This window comes from Lynx rufus, unplaced genomic scaffold, assembly GCF_022079265.1.
Source record: "Lynx rufus isolate CCGP_SWC_20201006 ecotype Redwood Valley unplaced genomic scaffold, mLynRuf1.p SCAF_14, whole genome shotgun sequence".
Taxonomy (NCBI): Eukaryota; Metazoa; Chordata; class Mammalia; order Carnivora; family Felidae; genus Lynx; species Lynx rufus.
In genome coordinates this window covers 26266271-26294159 of record NW_025814828.1, presented here as the reverse complement: position 1 = coordinate 26294159, position 27889 = coordinate 26266271, and the positions used below count along the sequence as shown (strand labels likewise).

The window sequence follows — 27889 nt, the reverse complement described above, 5'->3', positions numbered from 1 at the left end:
CTACTCTTTGGTTACCAGACTCAGAATTGGGAGGAGATCCCAAGTACCTTCGTTGGTATTTTTGTTGAGGAGGCTGGTGGGGGAAGGCAGGAGTGACATGTATGATAGATCCTATATAGGGGACAGCTGGCAAACAGATGTTCACTTGCGAGGAGGTGTTAAGTTCAGTTAAAAGGGAATCTGCTTCTTTTTGCATCTGGGGGACTATATTTAACATGAAAATGCTCTTGATTCTTTTAATATGAATATTATATTGATCCATCATATATATTTTTTGAGAATAGAATATGAGATAGATGCAGTGAAAATGTGACTATTTCAAAACGTTTTTCCCTATAATCAGAATCCTGTGACACGATTATCATATAAGTTATTTGGAAGGCCTCATGTAGGGGAAATACCAACTATCATGTTCCTGTCCCTCCCTTGTTAATTGGTTACACCTTTACATACATGCATGAAAAGTCCTGAAATTGGAACCCTTACCTGTACCAGTAAAAGATGCTTTGTTATGTTTCACTGTTCAGGCCACTTCTTGTTGCTGTTTACCTCAAAGAATTTATCTACTACGGAAAACTCTTCTATTTTATTTTTTTTCATTTTATTTTTAATTTTTTAAAACTTACATCCAAATTAGTTAGCATATAGTGCAACAATAATTTCAGGAGGAGATTCCTTCGTGCCCCTTACCCATTTAACCCATCCCCCCTCCCACAACCCCTCCAGGAACCCTCAGTTTGTTCTCCATATTTATGAGTCTTTTCTGTTTTGTCCCCCTCCCTGTTTTTATATTATTTTTGTCTTCCTTCCCTTATGTTCATCTGAAAAAACTCTTCTACTTTATAATCAGGTTTTGGTTTGAACTTTAAACTGTCTTGGGGCGCCTGGGTGGCTCAGTTGGTTAAGCGGCTGACCGGCTCCGGTCATGATCTTGCAGTCTGTAGTTCGAGCCCTGCGTTGGGCTCTGTGCTGACAGCTCAGAGCCTGGAGCCTGCTTTGGATTCTGTGTCTGCCCCCCCCCCCCCGCCCCTCCCCTACTCGTGCTCTGTCTCGCTCTGTCTCTCAAAAATAAACACATGTTAAAAATAAATAAACAAACAAACAAACTGTCTTTAAGAGTTTTGACATCATCAGGGTCGCCTGGGTGGCTCAGTCGGTTGAGCGTCCGACTTCAGCTGAGGTCATGATCTCACACTCCTTGAGTTCAAGCCCCGCGTTGGGCTCTGCGCTGACAGCTCAGAGCCTGGAGCCTGCTTCAGATTCTGTGTCTCCCCCTCTCTCTGCCCCTCCCCTGCTTATGCTCTGTCTCTCTCTGTCTCAAAAAGCAATAAAAACATTTTAAAAAACTAAAAAAAAAAGAGTTTTGACATCATCAGAGTTTTGACATCATTGTCTTAACCACGTACCCGGAAATAAAGGAAATTTTAAGTCCTAATTGACTTGAGGTGGAAGGAAAATGATGTTTAAGTTTGTATCCTAGCTTTGCTGCTTATTAACTATGTGACTACAGGCAAATTATTTACCCTCTCTGAACCTCATATTTCCTCGTTTTCAAATTTGTGGGTGATATCATGGCCTCTCCCGTGGGATAAGGGGGATTAAATGAGACAAAGCACTTAGCACAGTGCCTGGTACATACATAGGGCTCAGTAAGTATCATCTAAAGCCAAAACCTCCGAAGCAGCAAGAAATGGATGAAAGTTCCAAAGTCTTATACTAGTATACGTATTTTTGTTCACTGGTTATTAGCTGGGCCAGACTAATCAGAAAAATGAATGATGCCTTTACTTATGAGTCCTCCCAAGACCAGGCTAACTTTTCTTCAATCCTCCGAAGTTGTCATGTCACCAAACTTAACATGCTAGCAGTAGGTGTCAGCCTGAGATGCTTTTGCCTTTCTAAAGAAGCCTGGGGTGTTTCTGGCAATTTCGCAAGAGGGGCCAGGATGCTAACCACCTTATGATACACCAGATAGGCTTGCACGATGAAGAATTCTTGTGCCCCACATTACTGTATCAGCAGCCTACTGTTGAGACACAGTAGGCTTGGACTTCCACAGTACTGGCTTTGCACCTTTTATGGAACACATTGCGGGTAACAGCAAAGTCGGGCCTCTGACTTGGGGACGCCCTAGGGAGCGTGCAGAGTAGGCAGGCTGGAAAGTATGTGTCTCTTCCATGCTGCACTTTTAGCCACTTGATACTGTTCCAGCTTCTCATTTTTTCTGAGGAAAGCTGGATAGCCAGATTGTTATGTAAAATTTCTCTATGTGAAAGTGTGTTTGGGGCACCTGGCTGGCTCGGTCGGTGGAACATGACACTCTTGATCTCGGGGTTGTGGGTTTGAGCCCCATGTTGAATGTAGAGATTACTTAAAGAAATAAAACATCTTTTTTAAAAAATACGACTCAACTTTTTTTTTTTTTGCTTTTTTTCTTTAACACTGCTGAGGTCAGACCAGGCAGATCAGCGGGCTGGATTGGCCTACAGACCATTGGTTTGTAACCTCTGCTATAATTATTTTAGGAAGTGAGCTAAAATGTGGCAGAAGTAAACACTCAGACCTGGAACCGCACTACCCTGCGTACTTGCTGATCTCAGAGAAGGCTGTGGACACAAAGCACTAGGTGTGAGCTCATTTTCTAGAGTGTGGAGAACGGCAGCATCAGAGCAGAGCTCTGGGGGAGCTTTCCCGCCGGGAGGAATAATTCTGTTGGGAGAAATCCCAGTAGCTGCTTTTGGAGGAACAGAACCCACTGCGCCTTGGTGCCGACGTTCCTGAATGCAGGGGGCAGGGTAGCCTCCCCACTGAAGGAAACCTCAGAGTGATTCCACTGCTAAGCATAGCGTCAGAGCCCAGCCCCCGACCCCACCTCCACCCTGCCCTCAGAAATTGGGAGTCCCGGCAAAGCCGACAGACAAGAAAGGCTTCCCGTTGCAGAACCTCTTGGTTTATCTGGCTTTGGAACCCTGGGACGATCGTGGGGTTATGCCTCCAGTGTTTCTTTTTTGATCTAGGGTTACCGCCTACACAGTTCCACAGTCCACAGCTGTGGCCATCTGTGCTTTAGTGGGTGGTGGTGGGGTTTCAAGGGTGTCCCAGGAGTTAGGTCACAGCCTAGCCTAGCCAGTACAGTTCACATACTGCCGGAGTCCTCTGGTTGGTTTCAGATCATCACTCACCACTTTCGAATTGTATAAAGAGTAGCAGCCCATTAAAGTGTTGTTAAGAAACAAAGTCCGTATGTATTTTGCATGGTCGTTGCACATGTTGATAATATATGGACAAGAATAGATGGTGTGTTTTGATGAGCGTCATATTGAAATCTATAATATGCTATATGGCAGTGTTTCATTTTAGTTGCGTTCTGTGGGATGAAATGCAAAAATGTAGTGTAGTGCTTCACTTTGTTTTTTAGGAAAAGAGGCCCCTCTTACTGGCTAGAATATTTTCTGTTGGTAAACTATCTGTTTTAGCCTCCCAGTGAGCAGAAAGGAAATTGTTTTTTTTTTTTAAAAGAAGTCTTGTAACATTTTCTAATTATCAGGAAATTATTAAGTTTGAGAGTGCTGTATATTGTGGAACGCTTAATGATGATCCGTGTCAGTCAGTGCTTACTAACTGTGAATGAGTGTTTGTATAGGGCAGAGTGCTGTCCACTGTTCAGATTATGTACATAATCCCTTTAAGCGCAGACGTTTTTACCAGTTTAGGCTCATCTTTGTGAAAAGCAGGTCTACTGTTAATCATCTTTTCCGGTGGTAGCCGTCTTTGTGGGTATGTAAGTTGTTGGCTTTGATTTGAAAGATGCCTTTCAGTGTTTTTTTCCAAGGCGAGTACAGTAATTGTAACCTTTAAAAAAGGGCCAGTTTTTTCCTTTTAGCTCTGCTTCTCGTGTGTCCCAAACAGCTTATTTATATCAGGATTCTTTCCTCCCCTCCCAGTCCTACCCCCCACACCTATAACCACCTAATTGGTTGATAAGCTGGTGGGGTTTCTTGTTTTTTGTTTTCCCGGTCAAAGGCGCTCATCCTCACCCTGCTGGCAGTGTCCTTGATACCTGCCCCTGGGGAGGACACAGCCTTTGGAGAAGGCAGGCTTGGATTTGAGTCGTGATTCTGCCATAGGCCCGTCCTTTGAGTTTGTTTTCTTACTTGTAGACTCCAGATCATCAGATCTGCCTTTTAGGGCACACGGGTTCCGTCTTTGGTGTCTGACAGCAGTAGCGGTGAAATGAACGGGAACTTTGGCTTCCGTAGCGCCTGAGGTTCTAAAGGCGGACGGAGCCGGCGGGGCGACGGCGGCTCCAGAGACGAGAAGCGGAGCGAACCCAAGCCCTTCCCACCCGGAGCCTCTTTGTTTTGGGGGACCCTTGGCTTCTTTTTCACAAAAAGTCAACTGTATTATCCTTACATTTTAAACCCTTGAAATTAGGGTTGAGAAGTGAGCAAAACTGGTTTTTGGAGCCACTGGGACAGCTTGAGTTAAGCTTTTGGGTGCTTCAAAAGAAAGCTCTTTAGCGATGACAGTTAAGTAGCCATCAAGTGTTCTGAATGTGGTTAGCCCCTCGAGTATGAGTATCGAAGTATCATTTCCTGTGAGAAAGTTGTCATTATCTCTGTAAATCAAAGCGGATCTGATTACTAAAGTCATTCCTACCTTTAAATTCAGTGAATTCTATTTTTCTTTTCTATTTGACCTTACAGAGACTCATTGAACACCTAGTCTCTGCCAGGCCCTGTCCCTAATTGATTGTCTACCGTCAGAGGAGCTACTGAATTCTAGAATCAAAGAGTTGTACCTGGTAGCCTTTTATTTATTTATTTTAGAAAGAGAACATGAGCAGGGGGAGGGGCAGAGGGAGAGAGAGGCTGGGGGTGCGGTGGGGGGAGAATCTTCAGCTTCCATGCTCATTGCAGAGCCCCACACGGGGCTCGATCCCATGACCCTGGGATCGTGACCTGAGGTGAAATCAAAAGTCAGATGCTTAGCCGACTGAGCCCCACAGGCACTTCCATGTTAGTCTTTTTTTTTTTTTTTTTTTCAACGTTTATTTATTTTTGGGACAGAGAGAGACAGAGCATGAACGGGGGAGGGGCAGAGAGAGAGGGAGACACAGAACCGGAAACAGGCTCCAGGCTCCGAGCCATCAGCCCAGAGCCCGACGCGGGGCTCGAACTCCCGGACCGCGAGATCGTGACCTGGCTGAAGTCGGACGCTTAACCGACTGCGCCACCCAGGCGCCCCCCATGTTAGTCTTTTAATCGAATGAAAATCGCAAAGCCTTAGAGGTGTGCTGTCTAGTAAGGTAGCCGCCGGTAACTGGCGGTAACTGCTGAGCCCTTGAAATGTGGCCGTTCCGAACTGTGATATGCTGTTAGTATAAAATACACACTGGAGTTCAAGGGCTTAGTTTGAGAGAAATAAATAAAATAGCTCATCAGTGATTTTTATATTGATCATATGTAAAAACGGTACTATTTCTGGTGTATCCGGTTTAATAAGATCTATTAAAATGTCACCTGTTTGTTTTCCTTCACATGGCTACTAGAACACTTAACTTGCATTATATTTTTATTAGACACTGCTGTCTTACAGCCTCAGTGATTGGGCAGAGTTAACTCATCTAGTTAGGACTCCTGTGGCTAGTGCAAATTACAGATTATTTTACTGTGAAAAAGGCAAATTATGTTTGTCTTGATCACAATGGTAGATAATTCAAACAGGTTTGAATTAACACCCAGGACTTTGAAATGTTTATTTTAAATTAAGCCTAGGTTGTTAATCTGGGGGAATAGCTTAGCATTTCAAATTTGGGATATTTTAAAAGTGAAAAGCTAGAAATACCCACTGATGGAGTGACTTAACCTATTTTTCCTTTTTCCTAAGCATTGACAGATTGTTCTACATCAGTGGTCCCTGAGGCCCCAGTATTTTATTGGGGGTGTGTGCAGGAGGTAGGGGGCAAGAGTCATCTCTATGTGTAGATTGGTTTGCTACATACAGTAAGAGTGATTCTTCATTATTTAACAGACATTTGAGCAAGTACTCCGTCAGGCTGTGGGAGTGTGTGGGCGAACAAGGCACAGCCCCTGAATACAACTACAGACTTTCTGTCTGTTCTGTTTTGTTTTGACTTTTTATTTGGAAATGATTCCAAAAGTACAGCGGTTGCAAGAATAAAAATTAAGCAAAGAAGACTTTATATCCTTTGTCCATATTCACCTATCATTAACATTCGTCCCTGTTTGCTTTATTTGTTCCCTCTCTCTGTGCGTGTGTGTTTGTGTACATGCGTGCGTGTACACATACATAGTGTATGGATTCTTCCTGAATCGTTTGAGAGTAAGTTGTCATGCCCTTTACCCCTAAATATTTCATTGCCTAATTCCTAAAACTCATCATCTGTCATCTCCATTTCAATTTTGTCAACAGATTGTTTTCTAACACTTTCCCCACCTCATATGGGATCCAGTGTAAGATCAGTTATTAGATCTAGTTGTCATGTACTCTGTCTCCTTTAATCTGTGATACTTGTCTTGCCTTTTTCTTTTATGACATTGAAATTTTTCAGATGACATCCTCACCCTGTCCCCACCCCTCTTTTTTTTTTTTTTTTTTTTTTTTTAAATAATAGAACATTTGTCATTCTGTGTTTGTCTATTTCCTCATAACTAGTTTCAGGTTCTGCATTCCCGACGGGAATAGTATAGCATAGAAACCATATTACTCTGTTTTCTCAGGGTGTCACATCTGGAAGTGCCCACTGTCTGTCTTTCCCTCATTGATGTTAATTTTGACCACCCAGGCATGACATTGTTTGATTTGTCTACCACATAATTTTTACCCCTTGAAACTAATAAGCAGGTCTTTGGGGGAGATATTTTAAGATCATTCATGCATCCTACTCTTCATCCAAATTTCCTCCAAGATGTAGCATCTATTGATGATTTTTGCTTAAAGCGGTCTCTAGTGTGTTGTCTGCAAAATGATTTTTTAGGTCTTACCACTCCTTGCGTGTTTACCAGTTGGATTCTACTGTAAACAAAAGCCCTCCCTTCTCCACTTATGTATGTGTGTATTTAATACTGATAGCGACTCATGGGTTTCTCTTTTCTACAGGCCTGTAATTCATTACTGTCCTTAATTATTTGGGTACTCCGATTGTCACAGGTTTGGCCAATGGGTGCCTCTTCAAGCTGGCTCCCAGGTCCTTATGACAAGCTCCCATCATTTTCTGAGTACTTCCCCACTGTGGCATAACAACACGTTCCAGGTAGAGCTACAGTTTTATATGAGAGTCCTTTAGATACACAGGCAGCTTCAGTATAATGTGTTTGGTGCGTCCGTGAAGATAAGCCCAACCTGCTGTGGCAGCATAATGGAGGGTCCTCTAGCACAGCGGAGGGGAGGAGAGGCCTGGCAGCAGGACTCGGGAGGAGGTTGTCTGTAGAAGCCTCCTTAGAAGGAGCACCATCAGTACCAATATGGACAGGATCATTGTGGCTCCGAGAAACCGTGCGTGTGTGTGGTAGGGGGAGGACGATACGAAAACATCTACGGCAGGTGGATGATCATAGTCTGATGCCTGAAGAGAAGGTGGCACAGGATCACACCCGGCTCTGCTCTGTTGGGACGCAGAGTGGAGGCGACATGCTCAGTGTGGCATCTTGTAAATCCAATATTCTGGCCATGATGTGGAGGGACGAAGGCAAGATCACAGGTGAGGGCACAGCAGGAAGTTGCAGCTCTAATGCCGATGACCACAACATTCAGAAATGCCTTGAATAATAGTAACTAATGCCTTCTGACTTATTAATGTTTGACGTAGGAATTTGATGACAGCTCTACCGTTCTTTCCATTTTATAGGTGAAGTTTCCAAGGCATACGAGTTGAGTATATTTCATAGAGACTAACAAATTGCAGAACTGGGGTAGAAAGCCTGACCGCTTCATTTCACACTCTAGTTGGTCGTACAAGAATGGGAAGTCAGGGATCGCAGTCGGGTTTCTAGTATCGTTAACTGACTCCATGGTGGTGACATTCATGGACAGAACAGAGAGCATTTGAGGAAGGGTTGTGGTGAGGGTTTCCTTTTTGAACATATTGACAATTATCTTTGGGCGTATCCAGATGGTGCTCTGGAGTAGGCACTTGGCTGTATGCGTCTGGAGTCTTGGAGAGAGCATGATGTTCAAGATCCCAGTTTGGAAATGATCAGCCTTTAAATGTTATTGAAAGCTTACTAATAGATGTGATCGCTGTTTAAAAGGATGTAGGGGCGTCTGGGTGGCTTAGTCGGTTAAGTGTGTGACTCTTTGTCTCTGCTCAGCTCATGATCTCACAGTTTGTGGGTTCGAGCCCCTCTTTGGGCTCTGTGTTGATGGCACGGAGCCTGTTTGGCATTCTGTTTCTCCTTCTCTCTGCCCCTCCCCCGCTTGTGCTCGTGTTCTCTCTCTTTCTCTCCCAAAATAAATAAACTTAAAAAAAAAAAAAATAATGTAGAATGAAAAGAGGAAGCAGCTTAGGGCGAAAACCTAGGAACCTTAATGGGACAAAAGAGGTGGAAAGAAACCAGGCTAGGATGTTGTCACAGAGGCTTAAAAAAAAGAAGCAGCAATCAGTACTGTCAGATGGTACAGAGGTCAAGGGTGCATAGGGACCAGAAAGTGTATCTTCTGGATTTAGCATCAGGGAGATGATGGCATGTCAGTGGAACAGTGATAAGAGCTAGATAAAAGCAGACTAAGGAATGAATTGCAGGGAGCAAAAGAGTACAGGGTCGACAGAAAGCCCATCTGGGTACCTATTATAATCCCCAACTTGTCAGTATTTCTTCCTGTTAATTAGACCTCTTCCATGTGGTGGCTGGGAGTTATTAAAACAGTAACTAATAACTCTTTTTTTTACTTGTGGCTAAGCAGAGTCTGATACATAGGGGCTTTGTGGCCACTTTGTAGACAAAAAGAACGTACATAACTTTTGACAGCCTTGGCTTGGAAGGAAGAAGAGAGCAAGCTAGGTGTCCAGTAGAAGCCGACAGATTGCAAGCAAAATGAAATACCCTGCCTGTAATTAACATCAAGTTTGAGATTACAGGATGGTTGTTTTTCGGGTATCTACTTGGTTATAAACGAGCAAAAGTAATTGAGTAGTTGCCTTAAACATTTGTATTTCTTCATTTGTTTTTCAAAGATTCATTCACTTCTTTAAAAACATTTTCTTTCACTGAAGACTTACCATGTCACATTAGTTTCAGGTGTACAACAGTGATAGAACAATTACATACATTAGGAGTGTTTACTGTGATAAGTGTAGCTACCATTTGTCGTCATACAACGTTACTGCAGTATTACCGACTGTATTTCCTATGCTGGACTTTTTATCCCCGTGGCTTACTTACTTTATTTATTTTTTAAGTTTGTTTATTGTGAGAGAAAGAATGAGAGAGCACATGCACGTGAGCACGGGAGGGGCAGACAGAGAGGGAGAGAGAATCCCAAGCAGGTCCCACGCTGTTATCACAGAGTCCACCATGGGGCTCAGTCCCAGAAACCCTGAGATCATGACCTGAGCCAAAATGAAGAAGAGTTGGACGCGTAACCGACTGAGCCACCCAAGCTGCCCTGACTTAGTTATTTTATAACGGGATGTTGGTACCTCTTAATCCCCTTCATGTGTTTTGCCCATCCCCTTCCCCCTCTGGCAGCTACCAGTTTGTTCTGTTGTGTTTCGGTGTCTGTTTCTGTTTTCTTGCTTGCTTATTCATTTGTTTTGGGTTTTTTTAATTCCACATGTAAGTGAAATCATATGGTATAGGTCTTTCTCAGAATGGTTTATTTCACTTAGCATAATGCCTTCTCGGTCCGTGTTGTTGTAAATGACGAGATTTTACTATTTTTTTTATGGCTGAGTCATATTCCACTGTGTACATACACCACATGTTCTTGAGCGTTCAGCTGTCAGTGGACACTTGGGTTGTTTCTGTACCTTGGCTATTGTAGATAATGTTGCACTAAGAATAGGGGTGCATATAACTTTTCAAATCAGGGTTTTCATTTTCTTCAGGTAAATACCCAGCAGTGGAATCACTGGATTGTATGGTATTTATATTTTGAGTTTTTTGAGGAATCTCCATAGTGTTTTCCAGAGTGGCCGCACCAATTTACATTCTCATCAGTAGTGTACGAGGGCTTCTTTTTCTCCGCGTCCTTGCCAATACTTATTTGCCTTTTTGATATTAGACATTTGACTAGAGTGAGGTGATAATTCATTCCGATTTTGATTTGCATTTTCCTGACGACCATTGATGTTGAGCGTCTTTCCACGTGTCGGTTGGCCATTCATATGTCTCTGCAAAAATGCTTATTCGGGTCTTCTGCCCGTGTCTTAATCAGAATGTTTGGGTTTGTTTGTTTGTTTGTTTGTTTTGGTGTTGTATGAGTTCTTTGTATATTTTAGATATTAGCCCCTTACGAGATACATCATTGGCAAATATTTTTTTCCCCTTCAGTGGGTTGTCTTTGTTTTGTTGATGGTTTATTTTGCTGTGTACAGTCTTTTTACTTTGATGTGGTCCCCATAGTTCATTTTCTCTTTTGTTTCTGTTGTCTAAGGAGACATATCAAGAAAAGTGTTGCTAAGGCCAAAGTATAAGGCATAACTGCCTATGTTTTCTTTTAGAAGTTTTATACTTTCAGCTCTCACATTGAGGTCTTTAATCTATTTTGAGTTTATTTTTGTATGTGATGTAAGAAAGTGGTCCAGTTTCATTCTTATGCTTGTAGTTCTCCAGTTTTGTTTTTTTAGCACTGTTTATTGAAGAGACTTTTTCCCCATGGTATATGCTTGCTTCCTTTATTGTAGATTAATCTGTTTCATTGATCTCTGTGTCTGTTTTTGTGCCAGTACCGTACTGTTTTGATTACTAGACCTTTGTAGTATAGCTTGAAATCTGCGATTGTGATAGCTCCAGCTTTGTTCTTCTTTCTCATGAGCCTTTCGTGGTTCCATACAAAGTTTAGGATTATTTGTTTAGTTGTGTGAAAAATGTTGTGGGTATTTGTGTATTTATTTTTGTTATTTTAGAGACAGCACAAGTGAGAAGGGCAGAGAGGGAGAGAATCAGAGAGGGAGAGAATCCCACGAGGCGGGGGAGAGAGAGAGAGAAGCGGGTCTCACTCGAAGCACGGTTCCTGTCTTTACCCGAAGTGGGGCTCGAGCTCACATGAAGTGGGGCACAAGCTCCCATAAACTGTGAGATCGTGACCTGAGCCAAAGTCAGATGCTTAAGAGTGAGCCAGCCGGGTGCCTTGCTGTGGGTATTTTGATAGAGTTTGCAGTGAGCCTGTAGATTGCTTGGGGTAGTGTGGACATTCTAACAGTATTCATTGTATAACTTCATGAGCATGGTGTTATCTTTCCATTCGTTGGCATCATCTTCATTTTATTTCATTAATGTCTTACAGTTTTCCGAGTTACAGGTCTTTCATCTCCTTGGTTAAGTTTATTTCTAGGTATTTCCTTCTTTTTTGAGGCACTTGTAAATGGGCTTTTCTTTCTCTGGTTTTTTATTAGTATATTAAAGTGCAACAGATTTCTGTATATTTTATATCCTGTAACGTGACTGAATTCATTTATTCTAATAATTTTTTGGTGGCCTGTGTGCGTTTTTTTTTTTTAATTTTTTTTTTTAACGTTTATTTTTGAGACAGAGAGAGACAGAGCATGAACGGGGGAGGGGCAGAGAGAGGGAGGGAGACACAGAATCTGAAACAGGCTCCAGGCTCTGAGCTGTCAGCACAGAGCCCGACGCGGGGCTCGAACTCAGGGACCGAGAGATCATGACCTGAGCCGAAGTCAGACGCTCAACCGACTGAGCCACCCAGGCGCCCCAGTGTGCATTTTTTCTATATGGCGTCATGTCATCTGTGAATAGTGACAGTTTTATTTCTTCCTTACCACTTTGGATGCTTCTTATTTGTACTGTCTAATTGCTGCAACCAGGACTTCCAGTCTGTGTTGAGTATAAGTGGTGAGAGTGGACATCCTTGTCTTGTTCTTGATCTTCGTGGAAAAACTCTCACTTTTTCACCATTTAGTGTGCTGTTAGCTGTGGGTTTTTCATAGATGGCCTTTATTATGTTGAGTTATGCTCCCTCTGAGCCCACTTTGTTGAGAGTTTTTATCATGAGTGTCTATTGAATTTTGTCATCTATTTTTTTCTGCAGCTATTAGGATGATCATATACTTTTTTTTTTTTTTTAACGTTTATTTATTTTTGAGAGAGAGAGACAGAGTGCAGTCAGGGGAAGGGCAGAGAGAGGGAGACACAGAATCCGAAGCAGGCTCCAGGCTGAGCTGTCAGCACAGAGCCCGACGTGGGGCTTGAACTCATGGACTGTGAGATGATGACCTGAGCTGAAGTCAGGTGCTTAACCACCTGAGCCACCCAGGCGCCCCATAGGATGATCATATACTTTTTATCTTTCATTCTGTTAATGTGTGTCACGTTCATTTGTTGTTGGATCTTGAACCATCCTCACATCCCTGGAATAGACCCCCGTTGATTGTGGTAAATGACTTTTTCAATGTGTAGAATTTGGTTTGCGCATATTTTGTTGAGTTCTGTGTCTATATTTATCAGGGATACTGCTCTGTAATTTTCTTTTTTAAATTTTAATTTAAAAGAATTTTTTATATTCGTATAAAGAGAGAGAGGGAGACCTAATGTGAGCAGAGGAGGGGCAGAGAGAGAGGGAGACAAAGTATCTGAGGCAGGCCCCCGGCTCTGAGTTGTCAGCACAGAGCCCGACACAGGGCTCGAACCCACAAACATGAGATCATGACCTGAGCCAAAGTCAGTTGTTCAACCAACTGAGCCACTCAGGCGCCCCTTAATTTTTTTTTTTTAATGTTTATTTTTGAGACAGAGAGAGACAGAGCATGAATGGGGGAGGGTCAGAGAGAGAGGGAGACACAGAATTGGAAGCAGGCTCCAGGCTCCGAGCCATCAGCCCAGAGCCCGACGCGGGGCTCGAACTCACGAACGTGAGATCGTGACCTGAGCTGAAGTCGGACGTTCAACCGACTGAGCCACCCAGGCGCCCCTAATTTTTTTTTTTTAATACAGTTGATTCATTTATTATTTCTGAGAGAGAGAAAGAGAGCACAAGCTGGGAAGGGGCAGAGAGGGAAAAGGAGACACAGAATCCAAAGCGGCTCCAGGCTCTTGAGCTCTCAGCACAGAGTCCAACGTGGGGCTCAACCTCATGAACCGCGAGATCATGACCCGAGCTGAAGTAGGACGCTTAACCAACTGAGCCACCCCGGTGCCCCTTCTTTTCCTTTTTTTTCAAGCTTATTTATTTAGTGTGTGTGTATGTGTGTGTGTGTGAGAGAGAGAGAGAGAGAGACAGAGCGAGTGAGAAGGCGAGCGAGCGGGACAGGGGCAGAGAGAGAAGGAGAGAGAGTAGCTCAAGCAGACTCTGCACTGTCAGGGCAGTGCCCAATGCCGGGCTCGAACTCAAGAACCGTGAGATCATGACCTGAGCCAAGGTTGGACGCTTCACTGACTGAGCCACCCAGGCGCCCCTGTAATTTTATTATAGTGTCTTCATCTGGTTTTGATATCACATTAATGCTTATTTCATAGAATGAATGTGGAAGTTTTCCTTCTTTTTTTTTTTTGCATACTTTGAGGTTAGGTATTAAGTTTTTTGTTTTCAATTATCTATTTTTTTTTAAATTTTATTTAAGTCCAAGTAGTTAACATATAGGTATTCAGTCTTTAAATGTTTGGTAGAATTTACCTGTGTAGCCATATGGTGGTGGACTTTTGTTTTGGGAGAGTTTTTTGATTATTGATTTAGTTTTGTTACTAGTAATCACTCTGTTCAAATGTTCTATTCTTCCTGATCCATTCTTGGAAGCTTTTTTGTTTGGGGAATTTATCCATTTCTTCTGGGATGTCCTGTTTCTTGGCATATCATTTATGGTAGTAGTTTCTTACAAGCCTTTGTATTTTTGTGGTGTCTGTTATTTCTCCTCTTTGATTTCTCATTTTATGTACTTGTGTCCTTTTTTTTTTTTTTTTAATGAGTCTGGCTAAACGTCTTTCGGTTTTGTTTTTTTCTTTTCAAAGAACCAGCTCTTGGTTTTACTGATTCTTTCCTATTGAGTTTTAGCCTCTACTTCCTTTATTTCCGCTCTGTTTCTTACTGTCTTTACCTTCTAGTAACTCTGGGCTTTGTTCTTATTTTTTCTAGTTCCTTTAGGTGTAGAGATTTTTCTTGTTCGTTGAGGTAGGCCTGTTTCACTATGAACTTCCCTCTTAGAAGAAGTGCTTTTGCTGCGTCACAAGGATTTTGAACTGTTGTGTTTTCATTTTCATCAGTCTCTAGGTATTTTTAAATTTCCTCTTTCATGTCCTTGTTGATGCATTGATTATTAGCATATTTTTTTAGCTTCTGTATGGTCATGTTTCTCTAATTTTTGTTGTTGCTGTTGTTACTGATTTCTAGTTCCATATCATTGTCATTAGAAAGTATGTTTGAGGGGCGCCTGGGTGGCTTAGTCAGTTGAGCATCTGACTTCGGCTCCCATCATGACCTCACGGTTCATGAGTTCGAGCCCCACGGCGGGCTCTGTGCTAACAGCCCGGAGCCTGCTTGGGATTCTGTGTCTCCCTGTCTCTCTGCCCCTCACTTGCTTGTGCTCTGTCTCTCTCTCTCTCTCAAAAATAAATAAACACTAAAAAATTTTTAAAAAAAGGAAAAGAAAATATGTTGGATATAACTTCAGGCTTCTTAACTTTATTGAGAATTGATTTGTGGCCTAAAATGTGATGTCTTAGAGAATGTTCCATGTGCACTTGAGATGAATTACGTATTCTTCTGTTTTGGGATAGAATGTTCTGTATATGTTTGCTCCATCTGGTCTAATGTGTCATGCAAAGCCAGTGTATCTTCATTGATTTTCTGTGCCAGTGATCTATCCATTGATGTAAGCGGGATGTTAAAATGCCCTACCGTTATTGTAGTACTCACAGTTTCTCCCTTTTTGTTTGTTTTGTGTATTTAGGTGCCCTAATGTTGGGTGTATATTTACAATTGTAATAATCTCTTGTTGGATTGATCCCTCTATTATTACATAATGTCCTTCTTTTCCTTTTGTTGCAGTCTTTGTTTTAACGTCTGTTATGTCCAATAGAAGTATTAGAAGTATTGCTACCCAAGCTTTTTCTTTTTCTCTCTCTCATCTGTATGAAATGTTTTCCATCTCTTCACTTTCAGTCTGTATGTGTCTTCTTGTCTGAAGTTAAGTCTCTTATAGGCCGCATAGAGATGGGTGTCAATTTTAATGGATTCAGTCACCTTGTGGCTTTTGATCAGAATATTTAGACCATTCATATTTAAAGTAGTTATTGATAGGTATGTATTTATTGTCATTTTGTTAATTTTTTTGATTGCTTTTGTAGTTCTCGTTTCTTTTTTCTCTTGCTCTCTTCCCTTGTGATTGGTAACTTTCTTTAATACTATGCTTGGATTCCTTTCTTTTTAGTTTTTTTTGTGTATCTATTACAGGTTTTTGTGTTGTGGTTACCAAAAGGTTCATATAGAACAGGAATCCTAAGTATATAGCAGTCTATGTGAAGTTGATGGTTGCTTAAGTTCTAATACTTCCTAAAAGCACTGCATTTTACTTTCCTGTCTATCTTTTCTGTACATTTTATATCTTTTTATTTTGTGAATCCCTTAATTTTTTAGATACAAATAATTTTACTCCTGTTAGCTTTTAACCTCCATACTAGCATTGTAAGTCGTTGATGTACTATATGTTTGCCTTTACCCTTGAAAGTTTTTCCTTTCGTAATTTTCTTAACTCTGGGTCTTGGCTAAGACCCTTTAACATTTCTTGTAAGGCTGGTTCACTCGTGGTAAGAGAGGTCAAAGTGGTAAACTCCTTTAACTTGTTTGGGAAATTCTGTCTCTCCTTTTATTTTGAGTGATAACCTTGTATTGTAGACTGTTGGTTGTAAGTTTTTTCCTTTCAGCAGTTTGAATATATCTTGTCCCTGTCTTTTGATCTGCAAAGTTTCTGCTGAAAAAATCAGCTGATAGCCTCACGGGTATCACCATTATACCTAATTGGTACGTTCATAATTGGTTTCCTCGTTGCTTTTACGATTTTTCTCTGTTTAATCTTTGACATTTTATGTTTTAAAATGTTTTTCGTGTTTATTTTTGAGAGAGAGAGTGTGAGCAGGAGAAGAGCAGAGAGAGAGGGAGACACAGAATCCGAAGCAGGCTCCAGGCTTTGAGCTGTGATCACAGACCTGGATGTGGGGCTGGAACTCACGGCGTGATCGTGACCTGAGCTGAAGTCAGACACTCAACCGACTGAGCCACCCAGGCACCCTAATCTTTGACATTTTAATTATTATGTGTTTTGGTATGGAACTTTTTGGGTTTATCTTGTTTGGGGCTCTCTGATTCCTGGACCCGGATGTCTATTTCCTTCCCTGGGTTAGAGAAGTGTTCATCTATTGTTTCTTTATGTAAGTTTTATGCCCCTTTCTCTCTCAGCTCCTTCTGAGAATCCCTATAATGCAAATGTTAATATGCTTGATTTTGTCACAGAGGTCCCTTAACCCTTTTCATTTTTGAAAATTCCTTTTTTTTTTTGATCCTCAGTTTTGAATGTTTTCTCTTACCCTGTTTTCTGGATTGCTGATCTTTTCTTCTGCATCCTCTAATCTCCTGTTGATTACCTGTAGTGTATTTTTTGTTTCAGTTATTCAGTCTTTCAGGTTTTTAAAAATCTTTTTCTTGAAGTTCTTAGTTCATCTACTCTCTCAAGTCTGGTGAGCAACTTTATGATCGTTACTTTGAAATTTCTGTCAGGTAGATTGCTTATCTCATTTTGATTTAGTTATTTTCTTGAAACTTTGTGTTAATTTTGTTTGTGTATATTCCTCTGCTCCCTTTTTTCTTGGATTTTCTGTGCTTATTTCTTATGAATTAGGTGGAACAGCTCCCTCTGCCGGTCTTGAAGGAGTGGCCCTGTGTAGGAACATCCCCTGTGCAGACTGTGTGTTCCTCGCACATTTGGCTGGCTGGCTGGCTGGCTGGAGCGGTAGTGCGCGTGGTCTGTGGGTCCCGGGGCACTCTGCATCAGGGCTGCCCCTGTGGGCGATGCTGGTGTGGAGGGAGAGGCGTCAGGCTGCTTTGCACTTAGCCCCCTTGGTGAGATGACTGGAGCCGTAGCGGAAAAAGGCCTGGCGTGCCCCGGTGTGTGCCCCACGGGGGCTGCCCTGTTTGGATGGCTGGAGCTGGTGTGTGCTTGGGGGCCGGGACTAGCCAAAGTGGCAGGGCAGCGAGAACACCCGGACCTTGCTCTTGGGTGGACTCCCAAGGTGGAGAGGGGAGGTAAACAGCGGAGATCACCAGCATTTCCAACCCCTCGGAGAGTTCCAGTAGTTACCCCACTGTTGGGTGGACGTTCTGGAGTTAATAAGTGGTTTTTCTTCACTTCTCGTCTAGTTACCTTTTAAACTGCAGCTTATTTTCTGTGCCCCAGGCAGGTGAATCTATGCATCAGTCTATCAGTGATGTCACTACCGCATCCTGTAACATCGGGGTGGAGTTGCCCTTGGTAGCGTGCCATCTGTCTCTCTTGCCGTTCTGATTGAGGTTTCTCTAGCCTTTATTGTGCGTAAGGTGTTCAGTCAGCCTTCGGTTCTTGTGGAGGAATTGATCTATATGTAGGTGTAAATGTAGTGTGTCAATGGGAGGAGATGAGTTCAGGGTCTGCCTGTGGTGCTTTGGATCTCGGACCGATCCAAACATTTTTAATTTTTAAAACCTTGATTGTAGTTGTCTACATTGCCCCCAAGTAATGCTATAATTTAAAGTTTTGGGGCTTATTTGCAAGAAATAGAAGATTTGGTGTGGAATGACCCTCCCTTATGTGTGTGGTTTAGATACATATGATCATGGTTTCCATGCCTCTTATGAAAATGCAAGTGTTTACTTCTTATACTTAAAAATATTTGACTGCGTAGTGAGTGAACACAGCAGAAATATTATGAGATTGTATGGTGTATTCTTCATTGTTCCCGTTAAAAAAATGGGAGATATGTACAGTTTACCCTTGAACAACACAGGTTAAAACTGTATGGGTCCACTTATATGCAGATTTTTAAAAATTTTTTTATTTTTTTATTTAAAGATTTTAAGTAATCTCCACACCCAACATGGGGCTTGAACTCAAAGCCCCGCCATCCAGGAGTTGCATGCTCTACCAACTGAGCCAGCCAGGTGCCCTTGTATGCGGATTTTAAAAAATAAATACAGTCCAGGGGTGCCTGGGTGGCTCAAGCAGTTTAGCGTCCGACTTCGGCTCAGGTTATGATCTCACAGTTTGTGGGTTCGGGCCCCGCGTCGTGCTGTCTCCTGACAGCTCAGAGCCTGGAGCCTGCTTCGGATTCCGTGTCTCCCTCTCTCTCTGCCGCTTACCCGCTCTCTCGCTCACTCTCTGTCTCTCAAAAGTAAATAAACATTAAAAGAAAATTTTTTAAAAATACAGTACAGTGCTGTAAATGTATTTTTTCTTCCTTGTGATTTTCTTTTAAAAAAATGTTTTTTAATGTTTATTTATTTTTGAGACAGAGAGAGACAGAGCATGAACGGGGGAGGGTCAGAGAGAGAGGGAGACACAGAATCCGAAACAGGCTCCAGGCTCTGAGCTGTCAGCACAGAGCCCGACGCGGGGCCTGAACTCACGGACCGTGAGATCATGACCTGAGCCGAAGTCAGCCGCTTAACCGACTGAGCCACCCAGGCGCCCCAGTTCCTTGTGATTCTCTTAACATTTTTTTCTTGAATTTACTTTTGTAAGAATACCGTATATAATACATCATTTAACATGCAAAATATGTGTTAATCAACTGTGTACATTATCAGTAAGGTCAGTAGGAGGCTATTAGTAGTTAAGTTATTGGTGAGTCAAAAGTTATATGTGGATTTTCGACTACACGGGTTGGTGCCCCTGATCCCTCTGTCACTCAAAGGTCAGCTGTATTAAAAAGTGTACTGGCTTATTGATCCTTGACTGTGCCAGTTAATTTATGATTTCATTATTATTTCACTCCTTGCCTTGTTTATATGAGTACTTAATTTGAGTAGTGCCAGTGAGATTAGATGTTCATTTTCTACACTCAAATTGTAATCTCAAATCCTTCCATTTTAGCCTTTCTGCTGGTGGCATCAGAAGTAGGTGAAAGCTTACCTAGTTAGGTCTGGCTCATGCTGGGCCACTAGCATCATCTTTAAAAACAAAGGAGTCTACATTTTCATTTTTGTTTGCTAAGTTACTTCCTTTAGACATTGGGTTTCCTTTACTCACACTTGAAATTCAAACCTTTTGGCCTCAAAATACAAGCAGAATGTAAGGCAGACAGGACAAGTAAGCTTGGTGGTGTTATCAAGTCCTTGTTTTCAGACATTTGAAATGATTACTCTGCTTTAGAGGAGTGATGTAATAGCCCTTGGTAAAACATAAGTGATTATATTGAAGTAGCATTTCTCAAGGCTAGAAAAACTTGGTTGCCAACTAATAATCTGTAGTTTAAACTAGCTGCTGCAGTTTTTTTTTTTTAAGCATTAAAATGAAACTGAAGTTTGGGGATGCAGTTTGGCTTTTTTTGTTTCGAAACCGGTGATTGGCTGTATTACATCAGAAAAGTCTGGCTGAGTTGAACTCAATTTTATAACTTTGGAATCAAATGTGCTCATGTTGGCTCTTTCCATTTTAACATATTGGTCATTTCTTTTTGAGTAAAGTGAAATATGTACTTAAATGCAACCATAGTTTCATTTCTTTTACCTTTTTATCGAAGTATTGTTGACACACAATGTTACATGAGTTTTAGGTGTATAGCACAGTGATTAACTTTGATTTCTTTCAATAGAAAATGACTGCGGTGTTGGAAGATCATTACTACTGGAAGGCCGGTTAGCATCAATTTCCTAACGGATACTTGACCACCATTTGTTCTGGCATGGCGCAAGGCAGTCCACAGCTTGATATGCAGGTTCTCCATGACCTCCGACAACGTTTCCCGGAGATTCCAGAGGGTGTTGTGTCTCAATGCATGTTACAGGTAGATTACCCAGCAACGATAGTGATATTAAGCTACGTTTCTCCTTATTAGGGCTGGCTTTGTGTTGTAGTGACTAGAAGTCAGTTCACCTTTCTTGTGTGTGTGGAGGAGGGCAGTGGGAAGCATTCAGAGCAGGATTTCTCAACCTTGGTGCTATCGACATTTTGGGTGGGTAGTCTTTGTCGTGGGGCCCCCCTGCCTTGTACTTCGTAGGCCGTTGAGCAGCATTCTTGGTCTCTACCACTAGATGATGATAGTATTCCTGCAGTTGTGACAACTCAAAATGTCTCCACACATTGATAAAGGCCTCATGGGAGGCAAAACCTACCCCATTAAGAACCCGTTAAGAAAAGAGTAAAGGCATGTAGCAAAAGGAAAAATGATTCAGTTCACAATTTGCCTTCTTACATATTGGAGTTTGTTTCATCAGTCCCCAAATTCTTATATTTGAATTTTGAATCTCAGAGTTATCATTTTAACTTTGAGCCAATGTTTAAAGGTCTGTGGAGAGTCCTGTCCCTTTCTTAGTGTTTTTCTCGTTAATAAATGCTTACTAAGATGCAGTTTTAAGTATAAGGCCACTTTCTCTAGTTTAACCATAGTCCTTTGGTTTTGTTGTCTTATATTAAAATAAATCTTTCATATTGGATAAACTATGTTTTCCCATTCAAGGGACAACAGAGAAACAGGCCTGATACTCTCTCCCTGTTGGATTTTGCATCATCCTCCACAGGATCTTGGTGTGTTTTGGGTTATAGAATTTCCCTTTTTGGTTTACGCTTGGGTCTACACTACTATCCTGCTGCCCACTGGTCTTTGTCACACGCAGTCAGTTCAAATCGTACCTTACTGCGTAATATGCCAACACTACCTAAATGCAGTGTGAATGGCTCAGGATATCACCTAAGCCTATATACAGTTGAGGTTAATTGCCAGTAGGGACTCACAGAATCACTGTGGCAAAAGTGGTGCTTCATAGCCCTTTTACTGGGTCTAGACCTTTGGGTTGTGATTTTTGTATTATAGCTTGCCTTTGTTTTTTCTAGCACACATTCCCAGTCTGTCTTTCTGTTGTCTATTTTAGCCCCATTTTGGTCTCTGGTAGAGTAAAGGTGCTTCCCACTGGAATGAAATCAAGCAAGAGTGAGGCTTCTAGTTAAAACCGTTTCCAAGCAATCACCTTCCTTACCTGTCCTAACCAGCTCCCCCCAGCTCTGACTTTGTTTTTCAAATTTAATTTTTCCCATTATCACCTGTATTTTTTCATGGCTTAGTGCCTTTATCACGCTTTCTAAACTGAAGGAATGGACTTTAAATTCAAGTTAATGATCATTTGTTATTACTTTACATTGACCCAAGTCTTTCTCTTCTTTGTTCCTTTGGGATTAATATAGTTTATTGGTAGAGAGACTTACCAGTTACTGGCTCTGGAAAGTTTTTCTGTTTACATTTAAAGACTCAGTAGTTTGCATTTAATATACAAGTCTTAAAGTCTCTCTGAGCTGTCCTCTCAATTTACAATCACTTTAGGAATATGCTTTTTTGCCTCAGTCTTTTCAACACCTTTTATGTGTTTTCTTAATTATTTTTATGTCTTTATCCGACTAAATAATTTTGATTTATTCTTCATATTGACTGGTATATTTTATATCCATGTTTTTCTTTGAAGGTAGTCAGCAGGTTAAATATGACATTTCATTCTGGTGGTTTTATTTTAAAAATGCTTTCATAAAAATAATACTTAAATATCTGTATTTTTGGTTTACATTTTTTCTTGATAAGAAAATTGACTTACCTTGTCACTGTAGACACGCATTTGAACAGGCTAGCAAGTCAGCCTTGTATCATTTTGCATTTGGATCCTCTTGTGAGGATACTATTTTACTTAGGCTGCCTAATTCACTGTAGAAAACACGAAATTTCAACAGTATTAAGACAAATGTCAAATCGTGAAGTACCCACGACTGCTTTAGGTTTCATATAAAACTGTCTGGTTTTTGTTCTCCTTTTAATCCAATTGCAGAGATACTTTATTTTCACTTTTCATATTCTTTTCTCTCAGATATCGGTCAGTGACATTTTCTAGTTGGCAATCGATTTGAATCCTTTGGATCCCAATTTGCTAAATATCTAGCTTTTCTTCCTTGATCAGATCAGAGTGATTTTCAAGCAGGATAAGAAAAAGGCCAGACTGCGAGTTTTAATAATTTTCTTCTTAAATTTCAACAATTACTTTTTTCTCTGGCTCAGAATTTTAGTATCAGAAGCTTTATGTAAGGAAAAAGATACCAGTTGTGTATGGAGTTTTGATAAACCCAATTCTTTACATTTCTGAGAATTCATTTTATGAAGGTTTGCTTAACTGAATCTGCGTTTACTTCCTCTGAAGCCTTAGAACAATTTGCTGTTGGCCCAACATCCTCTCCCTTGAAATGACTGTGTTACAGTGGAAGCAGCCGTGGGAGGCAAGAAACCAAGAATCTCAAACTGGCTCCCCGTGAATTAGTCGAGTGCTTGTTGTCAAGCCGTGTAACTCCGCGGGCATTTCTTTCCTCATGTGGAAATGAGTTGAAATAGATGAACCCAGAAGTTATTCCAGTGGCAAAATTATAGCACTCAATGTTCTGTTTTGGGTTTAACCTTATGTGCTTCTTAGCAGAAGTAAAAGTGTTTCCTTTCATTTTTCTATAAAATGTGCTTTTTCCTAAAATAGGTAGTAGTACACACATATGTATGTGCATATCTGTGTGTATATTTCTGAACTACAAAGTCCCAGTAGTTGACAGACTTTATTATTATGAAGGCAATAAATAACACGGTGCTTGAGGCTAATAAAATAGTTGAGATTTTTGTATTTTAACGGAAAACTACCTTATAGTATTTTAAATCAAAAAAGGAATCCTTCATTAGAATGATTATTGTTGAGTGTCTAAAATGTCACTTTGCTATTATCCTCTGTGAGTATGTGCCTAACTCAAAAAATTGAAACCCTCCAGAGATGTTGAAGGTTTACCAAGCAACCAACCTTTCAGTGGGTAAAAAATTTTGAGACTCTGGGAGTGTGAGTGAATTTCATTAAGGCAGTTGAGACCTGGTTTCCTGTTAAAATTTACCCTAACTTGGGCAAAGTCGTGGAACCATAGTTCAAAAAGTGTATTTGTTTTTACTGATTTGTTTAGCTTACTCTTTCATAATGATAACTGAAGTGATGTAGGGATAAATTTGGTTAAAAAAAGACTGCTTTAGAGTTTTATTGTTTTGACTCCAGGAATTTATTATAATTTTTCTCCTTCTGTAGTTTCAGTGCTTTTTGAAAACTAAAGCATGGTTGTTTTCATGTTTTTCAGTTTAAATATTAATGACGAGTATTACTTTAACTTGTATTTCAGAGCGGTTGTGGTGAGTCCAAGATTAGCCCAACATTTTAGTTTGCTGAGATGCAACAAACATAAAATGAGCCCTGGACTTGGAGTCAGAAACCTGGGAGTTGAGTCACAAAGTTCATTGGCGGGTTCCTGACATTTCTGTAGCAGTCGTGGTAGGAATAGTCCTGTGAGCTTCCGGTCTGCGGAACCGGATGAATCGTTTGGGATCTCCTGGTCAGAAAAGATGACCGCGAAGCTTTTTCTGCTGAAAGTACCATTCTCTAGGACAGTTGTATCTGCGTGACCGGCGAAGTTTCACTTCCGCTATTAAGATTTGTTAATTTTGCCAATGTTCCTGTCTTTTTCCCCTAGAACAACAACAATCTTGAAGCCTGTTGCCGAGCCCTTTCCCAGGAGAGTAGCAAATACTTATATATGGAATACCATAGTCCAGAGGACAACCGGATGAATCGAAATCGCCTTTTGCATATTAACCTGGGTATCCATTCTCCTAGTAGCTACCACCCAGCAGATGGAGCCCAACTTAACGGTGGTCGAACACTGGTACACAGCTCAAGCGATGGACATATTGACCCACAGCATGCGGCGAGTAAACAGCTGATCTGCTTAGTTCAGGAACCACACTCGGCTCCGGCTGTTGTGGCTGCTGCTCCGAACTACAATCCCTTTTTTATGAATGAACAGAACAGAAGTGCAGCTACTCCTCCTTCACAGCCACCTCAACAGCCGTCTTCCATGCAAACAGGAATGAATCCCTCTGCTATGCAAGGGCCTTCACCGCCACCCCCTCCTCCTCCTTCGTACATGCACATACCTCGGTATAGCACCAATCCCATTACTGTTACGGTATCCCAGAACCTCCCTTCCGGACAGACTGTACCAAGAGCTTTACAAATCCTGCCACAGATTCCAAGCAATCTCTATGGGCCTCCTGGTTCTATTTATATTAGACAGACATCTCAGAGTTCATCAGGGAGACAAACTCCTCAGAGTACGCCATGGCAGTCCTCCCCCCAGGGCCCGGTGCCTCATTACAGCCAGCGTCCTTTACCCGTTTATCCCCATCAACAGAACTATCAGCCTTCTCAGTATTCTCCCAAACAGCAGCAGATTCCTCAACCCGCTTACCATTCACCGCCTCCTTCTCAGTGTCCTTCACCCTTCAGCTCTCCACAACATCAAGTGCAGCCTTCCCAGTTGGGCCATCCAGGTTCCCATGTCTTTATGCCACCTAGTCCTTCCACCACTCCACCCCATCCGTATCAACAAGGACCTCCTAGCTATCAGAAACAGGGGAGCCATTCGGTCGCCTATCTCCCATACACACCGTCCAGCTTACCCAAAGGATCCATGAAGAAGATAGAAATCACAGTTGAACCCTCTCAGAGACCTGGGACAGCCATGAACAGGAGTCCTTCACCTATCGGTAATCAGCCGTCTCCACGGAATCAGCACTCACTGTACACAGCCACCACGCCACCTTCAAGTTCCCCTTCAAGAGGCATATCCGGGCAGCCCAAACCTCCATTTAGTGTTAATCCTGTGTATATTACGTATACACAGCCAACCGGACCTTCATGTGTTCCATCACCATCTCCTCGAATGATACCAAACCCAACTACAGTTTTTAAAATTACCGTAGGTCGAGCAACGACTGAAAATCTCTTAAATTTAGTGGACCAAGAAGAACGTTCTGCAGCCCCAGAACCGATTCAGCCCATTTCAGTGATACCTGGTTCTGGGGGAGAAAAGGGAAGCCATAAATACCAGAGGAGTTCTAGTTCTGGATCAGATGACTATGCCTATACACAAGGTAATTTCATTTAGCCCTACTGTGAAATTTCATCTTTGTGGTGAGGTGGCAGTCTCCTGTTGAAAAAAAAAAAAAAACAACACATTTCTTGGCTGTTTAATTTTTTTAATGTTTTCGTTTATTTTTTGAGAGAGAAAGAGCACCAGTCGGGGAGGGGCAGAGAGAGGGGGAGACCCAGAATCCAAAGCAGGCTCCAGGCTCCCAGCTGTCAGCACAGAGCCCGATGCGGGGCTTGACCTCATGAACCTCACAAACTGCGAGATCATGACCTGAGCTGAAGTCGGATGCTGAACCGACTGAGCCACCCAGGCGCCCCCGTATTAGCTGTTTAGTTTTATTTAAATGTTTAGTGTTGATTAAATATTGGGCAGTAGCATAGCTGTCAAGAATAGGGTTATTGCTTTCAGAGTTCTCTGTTTTAAAATATGAACGCGTAGGCATGATAATGGTGACCTTATAAGGCTGTTTTTTAGGAAGAACGTGCATTGGGACAAAAATACAGACAAGCGAAATCGATATTGTCAGAAAACAAACTACAGAGTAGGAAAAAGAGGGTGGGCTGTAGTTGATCAAAGTCAAAGAATTTGTGTCTGTTTTAGAGAATGGCCTGGAGCGTGTAATATTTATAAGCACTGTCTACTTACAAGTGGGACTGGTGATGAAGAACGTTGTTGGATTAGTTAATAGCCTAACTAAAGAAAAAGATGACAGGATTTTTAAGTCTATTCAGATTTCAAGCTAGCTGAGAATTTATTCTTTCAGTATGTGAGGCGGATAGTAATTACGATTGTAATTAAATATGCCTGGTAGTGAACCTGTTTAAAACCCACGCAGGCATAGTTAAAAACACAGTCTTAGGGAAGCGAAGGACAGCAGAGCCAGCGGGACCTACAGAGGGTGTCATTTTGGTACGAGAGCCAAATTCAAGCAGACCTGGGAAAGGTAAGACAGCATTAGCAAGACACAAGACTAAGTGCCCGCTCAGGTTGAGGACAGGGTTCCTTTGGAGTATTTTATGCGTTGGCAGTGCATGGAGAACTTTCCCAGTCACTGGTTCACTGTTCCTCTCTGCGATGACTCTGTCTGTAACACTGTAGCCTTGCTGTTACATCAGCGAGCAAGGATGGAGAGGTTAGCAAAGCAGTTGAAACTCGAGAAAGAGGAGCTCGAGCGCTTGAAGGCCGAAGTTAACGGTATGGAGCATGACCTGATGCAGAGACGGCTCCGAAGGGTCAGCTGTACCACGGCGATTCCCACGGTAAGTCCTCGGTGGCGGTGTGTGGATGGGAAGGTGGGGATGGTGGCTGTCCAGGTCACTCGTTTCTCTTGTAGGTTCTCTTCCCTGCAGGGGCTTTGTGCTTTTTAAACGATGGACAAGGGACTGTGGCCTTCAGTAGCTCTCATCAAACTAATGCGATGCTTGTATTTTTTTTTTCACCTGTATGAATTCCATAGATTCATCCGTATTTTCAAATAACTGACATTTCTAATCAAGGTATGGCATCTCATTAACCGTAAGTTTTTGTCAAAGTAGGAAAGTGCACCCTACTAAGTATTTTGTCATTTGTTCTCACGTGTCCATTTTTTCTTTGAAGCATGTAATACACATATAAATTGCCAAGGTTTAGAAGTTACTTATTTAAGCACATTAATTCAAATGACTTAGAACGCTGTCGAGATGAATCTGGGAAAGTGTTGACTATAGAGTATTTCCAGGCAGAGAAGTGTTGTTAAGTGTAAATAATTGTAGCAACTAAGATAGCAGTATTGACCGCAGTCCTAACAGTCACTGCTCTCACGCAAAGAGTCAGACGGTATGTTTTTAACATGTTTAGCACTGCTGATGAGTTCTAAAAAATGTTAAGCAACCTGGAAAGTTTTGAAACCAGCTTCCTAAAATCTTGTGACAACACAAGCTTGCTGTGATCCGATCTGTCACTTCACCTTGGAACCTTCATCTGTGCAGCAGGCCGTTTTTAGTTGATGAATGCGGTCCTGTGCCGGGTGCCTAGCGCATACCCGCCAGCAAGACGAGTAGATCTGTCAACAGATAATTCTAACCCAGTGGGGTCAGTGCTGTTTACGCTCGCGGGTGATGAGACAACTCCCCCGGCCCCTCGTCTGTGTGTGTACTCTGTGCACTTCTGCCTTCCCGTATCCTCTTCTGGAGCTCTAAATGGGTAAGTCCTGCGTCTTCTTCAGGGCTTCACCTTAAACTTGGCTTCTTTCCATAGGGCCGTTCCTTCTTTTGCCAACGTGTCAAAACTGAGGGAGGTTTCTGAGCATTTCCAAGTTTAGAGAAGTAGCCGGCATGTCGGGCCTCTTGCAGACAGCATGCGGCTCTGCCTTTGTAGACAAGTTTTTAATGGAGAATTGTGGCTTCTCAGGAAATCTGGGAACTCCGGAAATTATATGCAGTTTCATAATGTGTTTTTATATGGAAGCAGGTCCCTGGTTTCCATCTGATTTTCCTACGGTGAATAGAGGGAAGGGGAAAAGGCCAAAGACCCACTCCTCAGGGAGGG

At 41.9% G+C, this 27889-nt stretch overlaps 1 protein-coding gene across 8 annotated transcripts in view; it reads left to right on the top strand.

Moving 5' to 3' along the window:
- The window catches only part of TAB3 (TGF-beta activated kinase 1 (MAP3K7) binding protein 3), an 87896-nt gene that overhangs the window by 37698 nt on the left and 22309 nt on the right, over positions 1 to 27889 (top strand). For 7 of the 8 annotated variants that reach the window (XR_006961439.1, XR_006961438.1, XM_047076048.1 and 4 more), the window contains exons 5-7: positions 19974 to 20165; positions 23903 to 25364; positions 26462 to 26622. Coding sequence is in view for 6 of the 8 variants with exons in the window: in XM_047076048.1 (XP_046932004.1) it covers positions 20064 to 20165; positions 23903 to 25364; positions 26462 to 26622 (1725 nt within the window). In the remaining 2 variants the exon portion in view is untranslated. Of the gene's footprint in view, positions 1 to 16433; positions 16454 to 19973; positions 20166 to 23902; positions 25365 to 26461; positions 26623 to 27889 lie in introns of those variants that run through there. The other variant, XM_047076046.1, reaches the window with a different exon arrangement.